The sequence below is a fragment of the Hemibagrus wyckioides genome, linkage group LG14 (genome assembly GCF_019097595.1).
Source record: "Hemibagrus wyckioides isolate EC202008001 linkage group LG14, SWU_Hwy_1.0, whole genome shotgun sequence".
In the NCBI taxonomy this organism is placed as follows: domain Eukaryota; kingdom Metazoa; phylum Chordata; class Actinopteri; order Siluriformes; family Bagridae; genus Hemibagrus; species Hemibagrus wyckioides.
In genome coordinates, this window is record NC_080723.1 from 18,820,400 (window position 1) to 18,842,468 (window position 22,069).

At 38.7% G+C, this 22,069-nt stretch overlaps 1 protein-coding gene across 7 annotated transcripts in view; it reads right to left on the minus strand.

The window, feature by feature from the left end:
- Positions 1–4,832: 4,832 nt before the first annotated feature.
- Positions 4,833–22,069, minus strand: part of ppp3cb (protein phosphatase 3, catalytic subunit, beta isozyme) — a 65,885-nt gene continuing 48,648 nt past the window's right edge. For 4 of the 7 annotated variants that reach the window (XM_058408745.1, XM_058408744.1, XM_058408739.1 and 1 more), the window contains 8 exons: positions 21,244–21,321; positions 16,385–16,479; positions 16,120–16,245; positions 15,433–15,510; positions 15,120–15,204; positions 13,968–14,065; positions 13,623–13,670; positions 4,833–8,996 (listed from right to left, as the gene is read on the minus strand). In XM_058408745.1, the coding sequence (XP_058264728.1) occupies positions 8,818–8,996; positions 13,623–13,670; positions 13,968–14,065; positions 15,120–15,204; positions 15,433–15,510; positions 16,120–16,245; positions 16,385–16,479; positions 21,244–21,321 (787 nt within the window). In that variant the 3' untranslated portion in view covers positions 4,833–8,817. The remainder of the gene's footprint in view (positions 8,997–13,622; positions 13,671–13,967; positions 14,066–15,119; positions 15,205–15,432; positions 15,511–16,119; positions 16,246–16,384; positions 16,480–21,243; positions 21,322–22,069) is intronic. The other 3 variants (XM_058408740.1, XM_058408742.1, XM_058408741.1) reach the window with 3 other exon arrangements.

Consider the following 22,069-nt stretch of genomic DNA (forward strand, 5'->3'; position numbering starts at 1 on the left):
GACTAAGGAGTTTGGCATGTCACCACAAATACTCCATAACTTCTGCAGAGGCGCTATGGAAAGTGTGCTAACTTGCTGCATTGCTGTGTGGTTTGGCAACAGCACAACACACGACAGGAAGGCATTACAGAGGGTGATCAAGCTGGCCCGGAAAATCACAGGGACAGATCTCACTTCACTGCATGACATCTACAATAAAAGGATTTGCAAATGGGCTTGCAACATTATCAAGGACACCACCCATCCCATCCAGAATTTCTTCACCTTAATGAAATCTGGTGAGCAGTACCAGAGCACTTCAGCCAGAACGTCCAGACTTCAGGACTGTGGTGGCTCAGTTTGTTAAGGCTCTTGGTTGTTGACCAGAAGATTGGGGGTTCAAGCCCTTACACTGCCTAGTTACTGCTGTTGGGTCCTTGAGCAAGGCCCTTAACCCTGTTCATTGGCACTCTGCACTTTTTCTGCTGAAACACTCATACTGGATAATCAGGGAATATTCCAACACTGGACTTTACACCTGACACTTTATCACCACTTGACAATTGTCTCTTTATTGCTACTTTCACTGCACATTTATACTGTGAGGAACTATTTTATAATAAAACCATAAAACCATAGGTGCGGAAGCCCTATTGTTTTCGTTAGAATTTATGTTTTATTTATTTATTTATTTATTTATTTTTTGTCAAACTTTTGGGGCATTTTGGACCCCTTGAGCGCCCCCTGGAACACCTTGCTGCATAGCTGATACACACTTGCACGTATCCATGTACAACTTGGTACAGACTTAGATCTCATTGAACTGAACAACTTTCACACTGCATGTCATTAAGTCTAATCCACAGGAAGTGAGTTATTTTGAGTTGTTTGCAAAACTCACCCAATGGAATTTGAAATACTCCTCCTAGGGAATTGATAAAACCGCCACCAAACCCAGGCTAAAATGATCTCAGAACATTGATACAACCGCCACCAAACCCAGGCTTAAATGATCTCAAGACATTGATAATGCATATTTGTGAAGGGATTCTTGATTTCTCAAACGGTTCAGCCGTGAGAAGCCCTTAAACTTATGGCGAATAAAAGGAAACAGGAAGTGGCTAATAACTTCGGTGTATATTGTGTGATGTACCTCAAACCTCAGCTTTATGTTAAGAGAAGAGAGCTGATCACACGGACATGCCTACTGTGAGTGTCACTCATAGCGCCACCAACTGGCAGCAGGAACTGTGTCACTTTTAGAAATCTCTAATGTTTTCCCTTACTTTCACCTGATTTGGTTGAAAATCAGTCAGAATAATGTCAGGACATGGCTGATGTGAAACTGTGAAGGAATTTGTGATATTTTGAATGATGTTGCTATTGTGAGGACATAATAGAAAAATATTAATGTTCTTATATCTTAACAGTGGAAAGCACTAATGTTTAACATTTTTTTTAAAAAAATAGAACGAACAACTGGTTGTGAGTGATTCTGCTTAGTTTCATGATTTTGTGACGCTCAAACGGCTCACAACAAATTTCTACATTAATCAGTGCATTGACTAGTCCATTTTCACCTGACTCCTGCAGTACTAGACTATGTCTACTAGAGGCTCTTATTTTAATATTTTTACAATATTTCTTCATTTTCACAATTCATATACACAGAGTCAACCAAAAAATGTATATACACTTCAGGAAAAGAAAAATAGTATGATGTAAATAATATTAGTATAATATTAATAATATTATCATAATATCGTCATATAAATCAATCTATAATGTATAGCAATAAATTTTGTAATACAATATTTATACAAAGTTTTGTATAAAAAAATTTCTTAAATCCTGAAATGTGTATACATTGCATACAAATGTATACATGTGTATACATTTTTCTGGGTGACTCTCTCTCTCTCTCTCTATCTCTCTCTCTCTCTCTCTCTATATATATATATATATATATATATAAATAAACTGATAGTAATATAGTTTCGAGGGAGAGTCATTGTCCCTTTGGACATCACTGGACATTGCTATGATCTATTTCATTACACCCAAACTGTCCTTGTTGTCCTTATATAGTTTAGAAGGAGAGTCAGTTTTCGTTTTGCCATCAGTGGACTTTGCTGCGATCACTTTCAGTACACCCAAATTGTCACTCTTGTCCTTTTGGTATTTCCCCTTTTAATACATGTACCCATGTATTAACGATGGCACCGTGTAGTGATGGCCCATAGTGCGAGGGCCCATCGTTGCTGCTTGCAGCTATATTTGTCACTTGTTTTTCTAATTATAATACGAGTCCTCTATTTTCTTTCTCTATGATTACTTTCTTTTTTTTAAGCTACTATTACTCTGATTTTTTTTTATTACACTTTACTATATATTCTATATTTTTTTTAAACATATTTTGTATTGTCCTTGTAAATTATGCGTGTTCCCCCCCTTCTACCCTGTCATTCTCGAGAGGAGTAAACAAAGTAAGAATTTCATTGTACCAGTACATATGACAATAAAACTCTTGAATCTTGAATAGACAGACATTTCTATTACTTTTCCAAACATTTTTTTGGGGTTAATTTTAGGTGAAATCCATCTGCACCAGTAATTAAGGTAGTTAATTCAAAAGTCAAAAATAACTTCTTGCATTCTTCTAGGCAGCCCCACCTACAAAAACCAGCTTTACCGATCCTAATATAGTGCTTTTTCAGTGATGCAATATCCTCCAGGAACTGTGATGTCATTTTTATTCCAGAGAGAAAAGAACACTGTGTGTCTATAATCCTCAGCCTCGCCTTGTAATTCATGTTGCAATGTGCTACGTCAGTGATCTTCATTTCCCAGAAATCTGTTGTTTGTGAGTTACTGGTATGAGCAGTATGGCTTTTGAAATGTTCGTTGTTAAGTGAACCAGAAAATAATAAATCATTAAACGTAAAACATACAAAATAACACAAAATTAAGTCAGCAAATAACTGGCTACTTTGACTACAGGGGGAAATCTGTTTTCATTTTATTTATATGATTATTTATTTACTTTTTCACTTTTTTGGTCAGAGCTGTTGTTGTTTTAACCCTTTTTTCCCAGTACACTGACGTTCCATATCTACAAATGTTCGGGATCACTTAAAAATTTGATTGTCTTTCCAAAGAAACACACATGAAATTAGTCTGAAGAGAAAATATAGCAAAAGAACAGGACATGCTGACATGTCCGAGTTAGAAATAATGATTTTGATGGAAATGATGAATGTTTTCTTTGCCTTCATAAAAAAACAAAAACCCACCTTTTACTGCAATTACAGCCTGGGGATTCTAGCTGTCAATTTCTCAAGATAATCTGATGAGATTTCACCCCATGCTTCCTGGAGCATCTCCCACAAGATGGGTTGGCTGTTGGAGTCTTCCTCCATAGCTGAAATCAAGCTGAAATATGCAAGTGATCCCAAACTTTTGAGCGGTAGTGTACTCTCTGTGAGCCCTAATCCTTCCATTTTTGGATTTTTTTCTTTTATCTAACAGCATTAGAATGTAGCCATGTCCTTTCATTTCATTGCTGTTAATTATAACACTGTATAGCGTGACAGCTTCTGCAAACTCAAGTTCCAGGAAAGAAACTTTTCCTTGTTTAGCAAAAAATATTATAGTTCTTATAAACCCCCAATGTTTCCCCATATAATGGTACTCTGATATTAACAGATGTACATATTGAAGAGGCATTACTTTTTTGTTGTCGTTGTTTTGTTATTGAATGAAATGGCCAAATGAATGTATTTCAATTGAATGACCAAAAGAAATATGCTTTTGCTGTCATGTTTCCAGATTTGTTTTAATGTATTTGAATTTGTTGCGTCGCTGGTTTTGCTTTTGTTTTCTTGTGTTTTATTGAGTTATTTCTTAATTTTATTTCTTAAAATAAGTTTTTTATTTTCAGCGTTTCCTGACTTTTTTTTTTGTTAGTGTTACTGGTTGCCATAGTAATGTTTATCAGTGTGTGGCACAATCCTCTCCCAACATTTCTCATAGGTTTTGTGTTTTAGAAACCTGTCCACTTGTTTTGTACTTACTCTCAAGACTGAGGCTTACGAAATTCATATCATAAGTCTGTTTGCTCAGATAAAGTTGAATGAATTGGCTTTAGTGAATTCTTTATTGGTGCCTCTGCTTTAACTGGAAAAAAGACACCCCCCCCCATCCGCGATAACACTGATGATCTCCTCATCATGGCACCTGTTAGTGGGTGGGATATATTAGGCAGCAGGTGAACATTTTGTCCTCAAAGTTGATGTTAGAAGCAGGAAAAATGGACAAGTGTAAGGATTTGAGCGAGTTTGATGAAGGGCCAAATTGTGATGGCTAGACCACTGGATCAGAGCATCTCCAAAACTGCAGCTCTTGTGGGGTGTTCCCGGTCTGCAGTGGTCAGTATCTATCAAAAGTGGTCCAAGGAAGGAACAGTGGTGAACCGGAGACAGGGTCATGGGCGGCCAAGGCTCACTGATGCACGTGGGGAGCGAAGGCTGGACCGTGTGATCTGATCCAACAGACGAGCTACTGCTGCTCAAATTGCTGAAGAAGTTAATGCTGGTTCTGATAGAAAGGTGTCAGAATACACAGTGCAGGACGGGTCAGGGCTGTTTAGGCAGCTAAAGGGGGACCAACACAATATTAGGCAGGAGATCATAATGTTATGCCTGGTCAGTGTATATTACTTCAGATATCATATATCCTGCAGCTAAACCGTAGATGTTTGTAGCTTTTGCTATAAAATCACAGCAGAAACCTGCACTGATGGCAGTGTGGAGAATCTGTTTCTCTTCATTCGCAGATTAATGACATGAGATGGCTAAAGGTCCATGCATATTTTATTCAAGAGTAAAAAAAGAGATTTGTCCCATGGGGCATGCGTACACTGTGTGTAGATCAAAAGTCAGAATGGCCAAACTAAGAGAAAATTCCCAAAGAGAGAGACAGAGAGAGAAAGAGAGAGAGAAAGATAGAGAGAATCACAAACAACTCATGAACCGCTTCAGTTTCAAAGTAAAGCACAATGAGGGACCAAACGAGAAGTGAAGCCCGAAACAGCAGGAAGCTAATTTTATAATAAACAAGAAGAATATCGAAGAGAATAACGATGAGCGGAATATATCTTCTTTAAAAATGTGAGGACGCCAGAAGGCGCGTCTGTATTTGCTTTACATTGTTGAATTTCCCATGCAGTCATGCAGCCTGGGTGGCTTTTCAAACAGTTATATGATCATTCACTCAACTGAACGACTTCTGTACATGAACATGTACATGAGAGGGAAAAAAAAAATCACAAATATATATATATATATATATATATATATATATATATATATATATATATATATATATATATATATATATATATATATATATAAATAAGAAAATCACAAGCATCGTCACTGAAATGTACAGCAAACGGTAAACGAGCAAACGGGGAAAAAAAAAATCTGAAAAGAAACATAAATAAATCATGTTCACTTAAATAGAAAATAAAACAATGTGGAAAATAAAAACCCAAAACATTTTACAGTTTATGTACAAAGCAAGATCCCAGGGCGAGTTCCGCGCAGCCCGGATCAGTCTTTAGTAGCTGGACATGCCAGGACCTGATTGAGACCATACAGTATTTGAGTACTATATTTGCACAAAGAGAATGTCAGTGTGTGAATGTCCACGAACACCAGAACCTTTCAATCGCACCGGTCCTCCTCTGCTGTTACAGGTATAAACGTGTTGATGTGAATGTGTTTGCGTCTCTTGATGAGTCCGGCAGCTGTTTACAGCGGTTCCAGTAAGATGCAGCGACAGCAGCGTTAACATCGCACAGAGCGGACGAGTAAACATGAACGGAAAAAAAAAACCCACCCCTAGAACATCGTGAGCGTCTTTTTATTTTTTTGTCAAAGTCCAGATCTTCAGTGAACAGCAGTCTCGAGGCTAATCGGATAAATACTAGTAGCAAAACATGGTATTAGAAGAGCTAGAGATTGTGAAAGTAAATGCGTATAAGTTTACACACACACACACACACACACAGAGTAGGGCTGTCTGATTAAATTATACAAAAAACAAAAATTGTGTTTAGGATCTCATGGTCTATTTTTAGTCACTGAGACCAAACTACTACAGCCTTTTATTCTTTCTTTCTTCTTTAGATTTCATTTAAATATGAAACCCATAACCACATGTATGGGATTTTTCAAAATCTCTTCACATTTCTTTTTATCTTCATGCCATAATTTTAACAATCAATTTCCAAAATATTGTAAAAAACTAGTCAGCTGATTAAAGACTGCGCGACTTTTCTGTTATGATCCCCAGTCCTGATGCTGGGTTCTGGTCTAGATTACATGATTTACTAGACCTTTCTGACAGGCTTCCTTAAAAAACAAAAAACAAAACAACGTGTATTTGTATCTGTTTTGAATATCTGTTTGTGGAAGCGAGGGCGTGGTCCAGCGCTGGTTTGTGAACGAAGGGCGTAAGGATAACACACCTGTGTTCAATTATATAATGACTGTTATCTGATCCAGTGAGTTGTTTGAAGGGATTAAAAAGAAAAAAGAAAAAAAGGGATAAAAGATATGAAAGAGTGAGAGAGAGAGAGAGAGAGAGAGAGAGAGAGAGAGAGAGAGAGAGAGAGAGAGAGAGAGAGAGAGAGAGAGAAATGTGTGTGTGAGAGAGAGAGAGAAATGTGTGCATGTGTGTGTGTGTGTTAGAGAGAGAGAGAGAGAGAGAGAGAGGAAAGAAAGAAAGAAAGAAAGAAAGAAAGAAAGAAAGAAAGAAAGAAAGAAAGAAAGAAAGAAAGAAAGAAAGAAAGAGAACAAACAGAAAGTGTGTGAGAGAGAAAGGAAAGAAAGAAATAAAAGAAAGTGTGTGTGTGTGTGTGTGTGTGAGAGAGAGAGAGAGAGAGAGAGAGAGAGAGAGAGAGAGAAGAAAGAAAGTGTGTGTGTATATGTGTGAGGGAGAGAGAGAGAGAGAGAGCAAGAGAGTGAGAGAGAAAGAAAGAAAGAAAGAAAGAAAGTAAGTGTGTGTGTATATGTGTGAGGGAGAGATAGAGAGAGAGAGCAAGAGAGTGAGAGAGAAAGAAAGAAAGAAAGTAAGTGTGTGTGTGAGAGAGAGGGGGGGCAAAAGAAAGAAAGAAAGAAAGAAAGAAAGAAAGGAGAGAGAGAGAGAGAGAGAGAGAGAGAGAGAGAGAGAGAGAGAGAATGATATCTGTAAATACATAGGGAAAAAATGAAGTGGTTCTTGTTGATTTCTGTGAGAATTCAGAGGTCAGTATTTCTGTAGAGCTCTGTTAGTGTTTGTAGGTCAGTGTGTCAGGAGGGACAGTGTGTGATTTCTGAGAGAGAACTGTTCAAGCTGTATGTCTTATGGTCAGACATGTATGAAGTGTTTTGGTGATTTATATGGAGTGAGTTTCCAGTCAGGTCATGTTATTAATGCAGACATGTATGAAGTTATGATGCTTAGCAAAATGATTAAAAATAACAGTCATTTCCAACAGACTCTTATTCACGATACCGTAGTGCACTACGTCCTGTACAGTCTACAGTGGTCTGGGTTGGTACAGTCTACAGTGGTCTGGGTTGGTACAGTCTACAGTGGTCTGGGTTGGTACAGTCTACAGTGGTCTGGGTTGGTACAGTCTACAGTGGTCTGGGTTGGTACAGTCTACAGTGGTCTGGGTTGGTACAGTCTACAGTGGTCTGGGTTGGTGTAAGCGCTGTAGTATATTTAGCACAGGATCTTTCTTCAAGCTTCATAGATTGCTGTTTTGTTTAGCAGGTAAAGCTGTAAAGATGTGATCAAGAGTTACTGATGATGATGATGATGAGAAGGATGATGATGATGATGATGATGAGAAGGATGATGATGATGATGATGATGAATATGGGTTTTTAATGCTCCACATGAAAGTTAAATTTAATATCAGCGTGTACCAAGACATAAAGATATAAAACATCATTAAGGAACAAATTTCAAAAATGCTCTGAACCTATAAATGATATTAATATTCCAAATGGAATGGACAGCCCTAACACACTCACACACACACACACACACACACTCCTTTGACAGTGAATTTAAATCGCAGACGCCGTAATACTCAGTTTCCAGCAGGAACAGTCTTTTGTGATAAAGCCTTACTTCCTTACAAAGTAATTACACAAGTCAACCAACCACCCACACACACACACACACACACACACGGCAGACACAAACTAACCCAAGATAACAGCACTCCAACATCCTATTATCAGTTTCTAGTTAACGTGTCATTATACAACCCACACACACTCGTCTCTCTTCCACTTCACTAAAACATGACCAACCCTCCAGAACTTCCTCCAGAACGTCCTCCAATACTTTCTCCAGTACTTCATCCAGAACTTCCTCCAGCATTTCGTCCAGGACTTCCTCTAGCATTTCCTCCAGAGCTTCCTCTAGCATTTCCTCCAGAACTTTCTAGCATTTCCTCCAGAACTTCTTCCAGCGCTTCCTCAATTACTTCCTCCGGCACTTCCTCCAGAACTTCCTCCAGCGCTTCCTCATTTACCTCCTCCAGCAATTCCTGCCGTCATCACATGCTGTGTACATCCTCCCTTTCAAAATCAAGTAAAAATAAACCTGGCTCCTCTGTAGTTCACTCAAGCCGCGTCTCAAATCACAGCCGTTCTTCCACTGTGAAGAGGGAGAGAAAAAGAGCAGCAACGCAGACGGACGGAAAGAGGGGATAGAATGAGGAAGAGCGAGGGCACGGACGGGGATGAGGAGGGGGAGGAGGATGAAGATGAGGAGTCACTGAAGGTTGCTGTTGTCGTCGGTGCCGTTGGACTCGGCCATGTTCATGCGGCCCATAGACAGACCCACGCTGTTGAGCACGTCGCGGCGAGGAGGCATGCGCTCGTTTATCCGGTCCAGACCCTTCGCCTCCTCAAAACTGCTGATCTTATGCTGCGGGGAGAAACCACGGATCGCTGGAGAAATGGAGGGAGAGAAAGAGAGAGGGAGAAAGAGATAATCAACGGAAACAAGAGAATTGGGAAGAAGGAAGTGAGAGGAGAGGAATGTAAATAAAGGGATACAAGGAGAAGTGAGAAGGGAGAAGACAGATAAAAGAATCAAAAAGAAACAAAGGGAGATGTAGAATGAGACAGGAGGAGGGATAAAAGGATAGAGGGAGAGACAAGAGAGAGGAAGAAGAGAGGAAAAGACAAAGAATACAGAATCATGGCTCTGTTTAAACACAGTTCTTTTCTCCACACACACACACACACACTCTCTCTCTCTCTCTCTTTCACACCCCTCCCACTCTCTTTTATACCCCGCCCACTCTCTCTATCTAACACCATGCCCACTCTCTCGAACACCACGCCCACTCTCTTTTAAAGACTCCTCCCACTCTCTCTTTAACACCACACCCACTTTCTCTTTTTATATTTCGCCCACTCTCTAACACCCTGCTGACTCTTTCTTTAATACTCCAAATACTCTAACACCACACCCACTCTCTCTTTAATACCCCACTATCTCTTTAATACCCCTCCCACTCTCTCATTAATAGCCCTCGCACTCTCTTTTTAATACCCCATCCACTCTCTACTTAATACCCCATCCACTATCTCTTTAACACCCTATCCACTCTCTCTTTAACACCCGACCATTCTTTCTTTAATACCCCATCCACTCTCTACTTAATACCCCATCCACTATCTCTTTAACACCCCATCCACTCTCTCTTTAACACCCCATCCACTCTCTACTTAATACCCCATCCACTATCTCTTTAACACCCCATCCACTCTCTCTTTAACACCCGACCATTCTTTCTTTAATACCCCATCCACTCTCTACTTAATACCCCATTCACTATCTCTTTAACACCCCATCCACTCTCTCTTTAACACCCCATCCACTCTCTACTTAATACCCCATCCACTATCTCTTTAACACCCCATCCACTCTCTCTTTAACACCCGACCATTCTTTCTTTAATACCCCATCCACTCTCTACTTAATACCCCATCCACTATCTCTTTAACACCCCATCCACTCTCTCTTTAACACCCCATCCACTCTCTACTTAATACCCCATCCACTATCTCTTTAACACCCCATCCACTCTCTCTTTAACACCCGACCATTCTTTCTTTAATACCCCATCCACTCTCTACTTAATACCCCATCCACTATCTCTTTAACACCCCATCCACTCTCTCTTTAACACCCCATCCACTCTCTACTTAATACCCCATCCACTATCTCTTTAACACCCCATCCACTCTCTCTTTAATACCCCATCCACTCTCTCTTTAACACCCGACCATTCTTTCTTTAATACCCCTCCCACTCTCTCTTTAATACCCCACCACTCTCTCTTTAACACCCCATCCACTCTCTCTTTAACACCCCATCCACTCTCTCTTTAACACCTCATCCACTCTCTCTTTAACACCCCACCACTCTCTCTTTAACACCCCACCACTCTCTCTTTAACACCCCATCCACTCTCTCTTTAACACCCCATCCACTCTCTCTTTAGCACCCCACCACTCTCTCTTTAACACCCCATCCACTCTCTCTTTAACACCCCATCCACTCTATCTTTAACACCCCATCCACTCTCTCTTTAACACCCCATCCACTCTCTCTTTAACACCCCATCCACTCTCTCTTTAACACCCCATCCACTCTCTCTTTAACACCCCATCCACTCTCTCTTTAACACCCCATCCACTCTCTCTTTAACACCCCATCCACTCTATCTTTAACACCCCATCCACTCTCTCTTTAACACCCTATCCACTCTCTCTTTAACACCCCATCCACTCTCTACTTAATACCCCATCCACTCTCTCTAAAAGTCTCTTGTTGTCAGTTATGCCCTGTCACATTTGAGGAACTCAGAATTTAAATAATATATGAAAATATTCAATATTAAATTTTATTTTAATTTTAAAGGATCAGCCATTTTTAATGTTTATTCTGCACATTGGGTCGCATTTTCGGAATTTGGGAGGTACAACTGACTGAAGTTAATATTATTCTTATTCACAAAAAGGAGATATTTTTAGGTTAACCTCATAAATACAGTCATGTATTGATTACATTTTCACATGGGAAAATATAGGACCCAAAAAATGCACATCACTAACACTGACCCCATGCCTAATAGCAGTGAGGCCTGGATAGAATAAAATAGAAAGGATTGCAGTGAACAAGCACCTAAGAAGAATCCTGTGGTTTAGATCTCTGTGTTACAAACGACTGTGTGCTCAGCTGTAAGCAGCAGAAACTTTAATGCTGAGTTAATGCCGCCTGGTGCGGTTTATACTGTGTGCAATTCATTAAGAGAAATCTCAGAAAAGAGAACAAAATGTAATAAAAACAAACAACTAGACAGAACTGACACAAAAAGAAAAAAAACCAATAGAACATCCACATACTAGAATCACGGGAAAAACTCACACACACACACACACACACACAGATATATCATCCACTCATTCACATCTTTGTTTTGCCTTCACAGAACACACACACACACACAACAGGGAAAATCAGTGACAGTTGGAAGAGGAAGTTACATATTCACACACCTCTTTTATTTTGAATCACATTCTGAATCACAAAGAACTCATACAAACACCAATGTTTCCATTAGAAAACAAGACCAGGATCTACTCCTGATATTTCAGACGTCTGATCCGGTCAGATCTATTCTGATGGAAACATGGTGGAGATGATGTGAAACGCTGCTCTACGGGGGATTCGCTTACAGCACAGCATATTTCTTCATATTCCATATTTCATCTGTAGCTGTATTTTGTTGGTTTGTTTCTTAAGTCTGGAATGCCCCAGTGGCAGAGATGTCACATGATCCCGGCAGGTCACCTGCTCACAAGGGACCAATCACAGAGGCAGCAGTTGTGAGGCAGGGGGTGGGGCTGGATAACGATCTTCTAATAGCGTTCATGTTACACTTGTTTTACACTTAATAGCTAAAAATCTTATCTCAGTGTTCTAAGGAATGTTGGATCTGGTGATCTGTGTCTCAAATCATCTTATGTCCCTCGAATTCAAACACTTTTCCAACACAATGGATTAAAACGCATTGTGTAGCTCAGGTGCATGTGTGAAAAAGTGTTTATATCATCTAATTACTTAACTGGATTTCCAAAGATCGAGTGTAAAGTTTGCTAGCAAGCTAAAGAGCTTTTTATGTTTGTCGTATAGTTGATCAGCCGCTTGTTCGTCAATACTCAACGTCCGCTTAATTTCAGTGTGTACGTGTTTTAAGTGTTTCCCCTTGTGGACTATGAGGATAACAACCTCCTAAAATAACATTCTACATATGCTGCATCTCCGCCATTGAGCATCTGAAGGCTTCAACATGGAGGAGTTGGTGTGGAATATATAACGAACTCAGATATTGAGCTAATTTGTGAGCTCCTGGTTACACAAACTCCAACTGACTGTAGAAAGGACATTATTCATAATTCACTCTCTCTGGTGTTTATGGAAATTTCACACTCTCCGGTGTCACCCAAATGAGGATGAGGTTCCCTTTTGAGTCTGGTTCCTCGCCTCAGGCTCGCTCATTAGGGATTAGTATAAGTCTAATATTAATCTTGAGCTTTTGTACTGTATTTCTTATGTTCTGTGAAGCTGCTTTGAGACAATGTCCGTTGTTAAAAGTGCTATACAAATAGAATCGAATTGAATATGCAATGTCACTCGCACATTCCGTAACATTCGGTGTCTTGCTGCCTGACTCTACCTACCGAGCCGTTTTAATTGAGTGGTTTTCATGTGTTATGAGGCACACGCTGCTCAATTTCTGATTCTGTTGTTAAGCATCTACAGGTAATGTTGTAGGTTACAGGTCAACACTACAAAATCTGGAAATGTTCTGCTCCCATATCTTTTCAGAGACGGCTTGCTGAGATAAAAAAAATAAATAAAGTTAAAATAAAGTTTAATTAGGAAGTCTCTTTAGGTCTGGGCTTCCTTCCTCCAACGTTAACATGACTGTAGAATTGAAAGATTTTGACATATTTGTGATTTCTATGCTGATTTCTATCCCATTATTGGTGGTTTATTTAGGCATTTATGTCAATTATTATATTGCCTCCTTTACCTTTATTTGTTTTTTGGTATGTTGTTCTTTTTAGGGTTGTCAGAAACACCACAAATCTGTGCTTAGCATGTTTTGGAGCAGCCATTTTGTTAACAAATAGTCTGCTACATGCACTGTTTGCCTTGTGGTGCACGATGGGATATATACTAATATATATATATGAAATATATTCCACCAGTTGGGGCTGATTTGTTGTGTGAAAAGCAGCTAGATAGAACAGTATACAAGTATGTGATTTGAGACACAGCAACTGTGTGTGTGTGTGAGTGTGTGTGTGTGTGTGTAGTGTTACTGACATCAAACATTCTGGTCATTTTCAGTCATATCTGATGTCACAGCCCCTGACCTTTCATAGCCACCTCAAACTATGTTAGCTAGCAGACTAGCAAGCTAGCTAGCGCACGCTTATCGGTGGCTATGCAACCTCTGAGCAGCACAGATAGCGAGGCCGGCTGGTGATTACCTTCACTGTCCTCAACCGCCTCGATGGCTTCAATGGCCTCGATGGTAGCTGAGAAAGCACAGACAGACACACGGAGAGACGGAGAGACACACAGACGGAGAGAGTGAAAGGAGGAGCATTATTGTGGCAGCCATGCAATCAGCACGAGCCGCCCTGAGTCCGCCGCCGAGGCCGGATAGTTAGCCGTTAGCATTAGCCAGATAGCACCGCTAGCCGGTTAGTAGTACAGTGTGGGTGTAAAGAGTTGTTCAGTAACAAGAACAAAAACAACATATGCAAGATTAGGGAGAAAGAGAAAATGTAAGAAAAACGGAAGTGGTGTTGGGTTTTATTTTTTCTGCTCACCGCTCTGTAAAGTCTGCTTTCCTCCAGAGAGAACTCCGCTAGGCAGCATGCCGGTCGGAGTCAGACCCTTCAAAGTCAACACGTTCTCACTCTCCTCACTGTGGCCGAGAGATGAACCACAGAGGTTAGCTCTCTCTCTCTCTCTCTCTCTCTCTCTCTCTCTCTCACATACACACACACACACACACACACACACACACACACACAGGCCTGGGTTATATTCTGCATATGGTGAATTGTGAGCATGTGAGAATGTTGTCTTCCTGAAATACTTAAATTAGCATGCTGTATTTCCTCCAAATAGAGATTTAGACTCGTGGCATCCGTATTGAAACCAGTGTTGATGTATTCATTGATTTTCACTACTTTTTCAAGTACTTTTGCATGTCGCTCTGGATAAGGAAGTCTGCCACAAACTTTGTAAAAAAAATTGTAATGTGTTTTGCATAAAAATTCTACCTCCACACTTAAAGCATTTAATAAGAACGTGTCCACTAGGGGGCAGAAAAAAATGGAAAAGTTCACAAAAGTCACATTTTACTGTAAAAAGTGAAGAATAATGAAAGAAAAGTCAGTAGGTGTGTAGAGATGGATGGATGGAGGGAGGGAGGGAGGGAGGGAGAGAGGGAGGAAGGGAGGGAGGGAGGATTGGATAATAAGCAGAATGTTAGAGAAGAATAAATGGAGTAATATAATAGGCAAGTACAATACAACTGATGGATGGATGGATGGTAAGCATAGTGGTGGATGAGGATAAATGGGATGATAGAGCCGGCAAATGAAGGAAGATGGATGGAAGGAAGAATGGAAGGATTGAAGGATGGATAGATGAATGGATGGACAAATGGATGATGGGTGGGTTGGATCTTGCTTCACATCAACACTCACTTATCATGTGTTCAGTAAGACTGACTTTTTGTCAGTGTTCCTCTGAATCTCTGAAACCTCACATAAGTGTGCTCACATCACCTCATCACTAATCACTAGACACACCTCCCTGTTCTGACCAATCAGTGTTCATCTGAAGGCTGTTAGTCTCACGGCTCAAGGCAGTGATAGAATTTTGGAGGTGTGTATAATCCCCTTCCTCTAGAGCTTCAAAAGCACCGCAGTGCAGAAGTATAAGCCAGCCTTTACTCGCGCTGTACTCACCGCAACACTGAGAACATTTTGGCCATTTTGCCGATGGCACGGATTTTGTTCCTGATGACCTCCTTACGAGCGGCTGCAGCATTCGCTAAAAGAAAAACAAACACACACACACACAGACACACACAGACACACACACACACAGAATAATGAAAAATGAGAAATGGGAAAGAGTGTCTTCTCACAGCTAGCTCAAAGTTAGCCAGGTGTAGCCGTTAATGTTTTATAGCTTGGTCTGATTTCTTTTAGAACAAAATGTAACTCCAAAAGTATGTGCACCCCTGATGTTAAACTATAATCTGGGGTTTGTTCTTACCGTCATAGATCTCATCGCCATCGTTCATCAGTTCATCATCTGAACAGATGCTAAGGACATTCACCAACATCTCAGTCACTGTGGAGAGGTCAAAGGCCACAGATTGAAAGACAGGAGATTCCAAAACTGTGTCCTATCTATCTATCTATCTATCTATCTATCTATCTATCTATCTATCTATCTATCTATCTATCTATCTATCTATCTATCTATTTATCTATCTATCTATCTATCTATCTATCTACAGTGACATGCAATATGTCCATATTCATAACACACATCATATAATACACAAAATATCTTCTGGTGTTTTTAATGTTCTGGCCCAATTTAAAATAAATAAATAAATAAAATATATAATTATAAATAAATAAAATAAGATAAGTATAAAACAACAAACAAATAAATACAATAAAATAAAATAAATAAATAAACATAATTATAAAACAAACAAACAAATAAATAAAATACATAATTATAAAACAAACAAATAAATGAATGACTGAATAAACAAGCAAACAAATAAAATAAAATCACTTAAAGAAACATTATTTCATAATCATGAAATTGTTGGTGTAGCTTAAAATGTTATTATTTCTGGTCCATGGTGTAACCAAAATAGAATAAAACCACATGAATAATCAGATGTATGTAGATTAGGTGTGATTGACGGAAGCTGGCTCGTACCTTTCTCTCCAACGAAAGGCAGGGACCAGGTGAACACATCCATGAAGTTGGGCAGCCAGTACGGGTGTGGCGAGCAGTTAAACTGACGTATGTTCATCACGTTGTTCTCGTATTTTAGCACGGCAGCTGGACATCAAATAATAACGACATGCATCAGTGTTCTGCCGCATACACAGTAGCTAACTTATCATAGTTATTGTTACTTCAGAGGTACGGGAGACTTAAAAGCAATGTGTTCCATTAAAACACCAAAGAAATGACCAACCTTTGTTATTATACACATCCAGGTAATTGGGAGCAGAGAAGATTGTGATGAGAGAGGGGAAGCCTGTCGTCTGGCTTTTTCTGTACATCCTATAACTGTGTAGAGATAACAAGGGAGATGAAGTAATAATAATAATAATAATAATAATAATGGAAAGAGGAGGATAGAGATGATGTTCAGATTGGTAGAAAAGTTTGGATACTATTAATAAAAGGAAGGATGGATGGATGAATGGATGGATGGATGGATGAGTGGATGGATGGATGGATGGATGGATGGATGGATGAATGGATGGTAAGCAGGCTGTTATAGATCAAAAGATGGATAAATAAAAGATGAATACTTGGTAGATAAATACATGAAGGGTGGGAAGAACAGAAAGTAGGTGTGTACAGATGGATGGATAGTAAGCAGACTGGTGAACTTGCATTGAAGTGAACTTGCATTGAAGGATGTGTAAATAGATAGATGGATGGAGGAATGGAGTGTAAGCAGACTGCTAGAAGTAGATAACATAAAAAGCTGGACAGCTGGATGGATGGATGGATAGTAATCAGACAGGTAGAGATTGATAGATAAGTAGATAAATAGATGATGCATAAATAGAGGGTGATATACAGTAGTTAGATAAATGGAGAAATGAAAACGAAAACGGAATGGATAGAGACTTGTGAGAAGGATGAATAAATGGATGGATAGATGGATGGATAAATGGATGGATGGAAGGAAAGATGGATGGGCAGATGAACAGAGAAATAAAAAATAGGAAGGGATAGATAGAGATTTGTATAGAAGGATGAATAAATGGATGGATGGATGCATGGATGGATGGATGGATGGAGAAATGTAAAGGAGGATGGAATGGATAGAGACTTGTACAGAAGGATGAATAAATGGATGGATGGATGATGGAGAAAAAAAAGTAAGCAGATTGTTTAGATAAATGAAGTGACAGAGAGCACACTATTAACCTAAGATGGATGGATGGAAGGAAGGAAGGATTTTTTTCCACCTTAATTCTTCTAGTTAGTTGATTTTATAGAAGCTACACTTTTTATTCAGTTACTCAGTGTGACCCAGCATTCTCTCTTTGAGTAATACAGAGTAAAGCTGCAGTAACTGATGGTGAGTTTTGTGGTTTTGTCTCCACCCAGTCGTTATTCCCCTCTACACTGCTGTCAGCACCAGTCTGGCTTTCAGTCACGCTAGCAACTGGAGAATTATTTTGGGGGATTTTGTTAATAGGGGGTTAGTGATGAATCACAGTGTTTAGTAAAGGCTACTTCCTGAGTTGATATTTATTAACAATGCTCTAGGACGATCTTCTCCGAATCTTCTCAGTTAACTTAAAATATTAGCGACAGGAGCGTAATTTAGATATAAACATCTTTACTAACATGTGCTGATTAAGCAAAGCTCTGGGATAAGATTCAGAGCAGGTAGCAGTGCTGCTAAAAATGTGTACATGTCGATCTTTTAACCGTTATCCTACTTGGAAAGTTCAAATATAATGGAGGAAATCGAATATAAAACCAAATTCGTCTCAATTTACATACTTATATTAACGTGACCTTTCAAATAGCTTATTGTTTCTATAGCAACAGCTCTAGGTGAGTGGAATCGTTAATATAATGGAAGGAGCTTTAAAGTTGCTCCTTTAAAGTTTTCCGGAAAGTTTTCTCTGTAAAGATTCTCTGTAACTGGGTTCTTTGGTCTTATTAGCTTCGAGAGAGAAGAAAAGAGGCTGGTGAAGGATTGGCTATTTATAGCTGCAATAACTTGTTTCATAGGGAATACGCAATGGTAAATGTTATTGGAAACAGATAAAAAAAATATGATGTTCTTTATATAAATAAAAACAGGATTAAGGCATGATCTGTTATCACATGACCACGCCTTTAACATCTTAACATTCTCTGAACAAATTAATTACAAGAAAATGAAAAAGTCATCGTGTGAGCCGCAATGGGCAAAATGTTCACTACTCAGAAAGGGCAAAATGTTTACTGCTCCAAATGTTTACTGTTCAAACTATTTACTGTTCAAAATGTTTATTACTCAAAATGTTTACTGTTTAAAATGTTTACTGGGCAAAATGTTTACTATTCAAAATGTTTATTACTCAAAATGTTTACTGTTTAAAATGTTTACTATTCAAAATGTTTATTACTCAAAATGTTTACTGTTTAAAATGTTTACTGTTCAAAATGTTTACTGCTCAAAATGTTTACTGTTCAAAATGTTTACTACTCAAAATGTTTACTGTTTAAAATGTTTACTGTTCAAAATGTTTACTGCTCAAAATGTTTACTGTTCAAAATGTTTACTACTCAAAATGTTTACTGTTTAAAATGTTTACAGGGTAAACTTTTTAGTACTCTAAATGTTTACTGGGCAAAATATTTACAATTCTGGGCAAAATGTTTACTAGTCAAAATTTTTACAGGGCAAAATGTTTACTAGTTTAAATGTTTACAAGCCAAGTTGTTTACAGGGCAAAATGTTTACTAGTTAAAATGTCTACTAGTCAAACTGTTTAGAGGGCAAAATGTTTACTAGCCAAAATGTTTACAGGGCAAAATGTTTACTAGTTAAAATGTTTACTAGTCAAAATTTTTACAGGGCAAAACGGTTACTAGTTAAAATGTTTACTAGCCAAAATGTTTACTAGTCAAACTGTTTACAGGGCAAAATGTTTAGTAGTTAAAATATTTCCTAGTCAAAATATTTACTTGTCAAACTGTTTACAGGGCAAAATGTTTAGTAGTTAAAATATTTCCTAGTCAAAATATTTACTAGTCAAACTGTTTACAGGGCAAAATGTTTAGTAGTTAAAATATTTCCTAGTCAAAATATTTACTAGTCAAACTGTTTACAGGGCAAAATGTTTAGTAGTTAAAATGTTTACTAGCCAAAATGTTTACTAGTCAAACTGATTACAGGGCAAAATGTTTAGTAGTTAAAATGTTTCCTAGTCAAAATATTTACTAGTCAAACTATTTACAGGACAGAATGTTCCAGTGTTTTTCCACCATGTCAATCAACCTTGGAAATGTTTGTTATATACAAATGTCATTTTTCACACCGGCTGCTTTTCTACACTATACAGGGATGTGAATTTTGTCTAGCTGAACGCTGTTGTGGATCACACTGAGCTTTCTACATACAGACTTCAACAGCAGGTAAAAGTTTACTGGGAAAAGTCAATACTGTAGAATACAGAAACAGAAAATTCACATTTGTATGTCTATAGTGCATTTATTTTTGTAAACTGAAAAGTTTAATTTGCAGAAGAGGGCTTCATTTTGCCAAATTTAGCAGATATCGCAAACATTCCTTATCATAAATATGCCTTATCATAAATATTACACACGCCTGACAGATCGTGATAAGTGAATGGATCATTTCCCACAGTGAACAAATGTTTACAGTTTCTCTGAGAATCAACTCATCAGTTCTGATCAGCGAGCCATGGGCATGTAGTTATTGTGCAAATTACCGTATTACTCATTTGCACATATGCACCAAAACACATGCAACTTCCTTAAATGAAGACGATATTCGAAGCCATTGAGAAAAACTGTACTCTATAACGGCATGCCTACGTCTATAAGTGTATTTTATTACTTACATTACAGACTGATTAACATTTTTAACAATGACCTCATAATAAATGAAAACGTGTTCGGGTTTTCTGACGTTTGATGGAACTGCTACGCTGAAATTTATTTCAAAATGGACAAATTCATAAATTTCAGTTCAGCTACTGCTGTTAAAGTAAATTCAGCCTGATGATGAGCTTTGTTTTAACTCTCAAGTAGTCAAGAGCATTTAAATACTTAAATAAGTTTCATTTTTTGAAAACTTATAAGATTTGGGTTCAGTGTATAATAACCTGTCAATTAGAGTTAAAGAGAAGAAATCAGTTCACATAACTTAACAGGTTTTACAGTGTAGCTATGCACCAACCATGCATAACATTATGACCACCTTCCTAATATTTGTGTTGGTTCCCCTTTTGCTGCCAAAACAGCCCTGACTTGTCCTGCACTGTGTATTCTGACACCTTTCTATCAGAACCAGCATTAACTTCTTCAGCAATTTGAGCAACAGTAGCTCGTCTGTTGGATCAGATCACACGGACCAGCCTTCGCTCCCCACGTGCATCAATGAGCCTTGGCCGTCCATGACCCTGTCTCCGGTTCACCACTTTTCATTCCTTGGACCATATTTGATAGATACTGACCACTGCAGACCGGGAACACCCCACAAGAGCTGCAGTTTTGGAGATGCTCTGATCCAGTGGTCTAGCCATCACAATTTGGTCCTTCGTCAAACGCGCTCAAATCCTTGCTCTTGCCCATTTTTCCTGTTTCTAACATCAACTTTGAGGACAAAATGTTCACTTGCTACCTAATATATCCCACCCACTAACAGGTGCCATGATGAGGTCAGTGGTCATAATGTTAAGCCTGATCGGTGTATGATGGTAGTCATACACACAGAGTAGTGAGCTATATGTTGTTTTATCTTTTATGTGATAAAATTACGACGGTGAGTCAAATCTCCATTTCATTTAATGAGAGTGTTCTGCACTTAACCTGAATAGTGTCTCGATTCCCGTAGAAAAAATATTGTATGGTTGCTAAATTATATAGCACTTTTCACATGAGTGTGTATGTGTGTGTGTGTGTCTGTGACCCATTTCCCACACGGATGTTTCCTATGTACAGCGATGTGTAGTGATGTGCTTTCAGGTACAGTGTAATTTTACTGATGCTGCAGAGATTTTGCGGTTTGTTTTTAGTGAATTCAGTGATGTGGCTCTAATGTAAGATGGTGTAAAGTGTTCCACTTACCCTGCGTCCTGTGCCTCATGGGCTCTGATCACTGAGAGCAGGTTATTAGTCTGGAGAAACTCACACACAGCAGGATAGCTGTACAGAGAGAGAGAGAGAGAGAGAGAGAGAGAGAGAGCGAGGATGGGACATATAGTAATAGAAATATATAAAGAAAGGAAGATAGAAAGAGTCAGAGAAAGACATGTGTATGGTATATACATATAAATAAATAGAGAGAGAGAGAGAGAGGTATATAGTACAGAAATAGTATAGCATATAAAGAGAGAGAGAGAAAGAGAGAGGAGAGACAAGCAAATTAAGATATAGAAAGAGAAGGAAAGAGAGAATAAGAGACAGACAGATTGAGGGAGACAGAGACAGAGATAGATGTATAGTATATACAAAAAAAGGGGGAACGAGACAGAGAGTGTGTATGAAAGAGTTAGAGAGATTGAGAAAGAGAGAGATACAGAGAAAAAAATAGAAAATGAGAGAGATGAAGTGGGAAGGAGACAGAGAAAGATAGAGAGACAGAGTTGTGTTTATATTGGCGAGAGAAAGAGAGAGAGAGAGACAGAGAGAGAGAGAGAGAGAGAGAGAGATGTGACTTCATTAGCGTGTTGCTTTAAACAGAAGAAACTCCTGAATGACTTTGACACCGTTTTATTCAGTTGTTCATCTCTGACAGCCACAAGATGGCAGCACTGAGCTTAACCACGCCATCGCACAGTTTTGAGCTTGAAACACTTTTCCAACACATCCATACCCACACTCACATATATACAGTACCTCGTAACACAAACCCTCCGAATCACAGTGGTGTCGGTGTAATAGCCACTAAAAA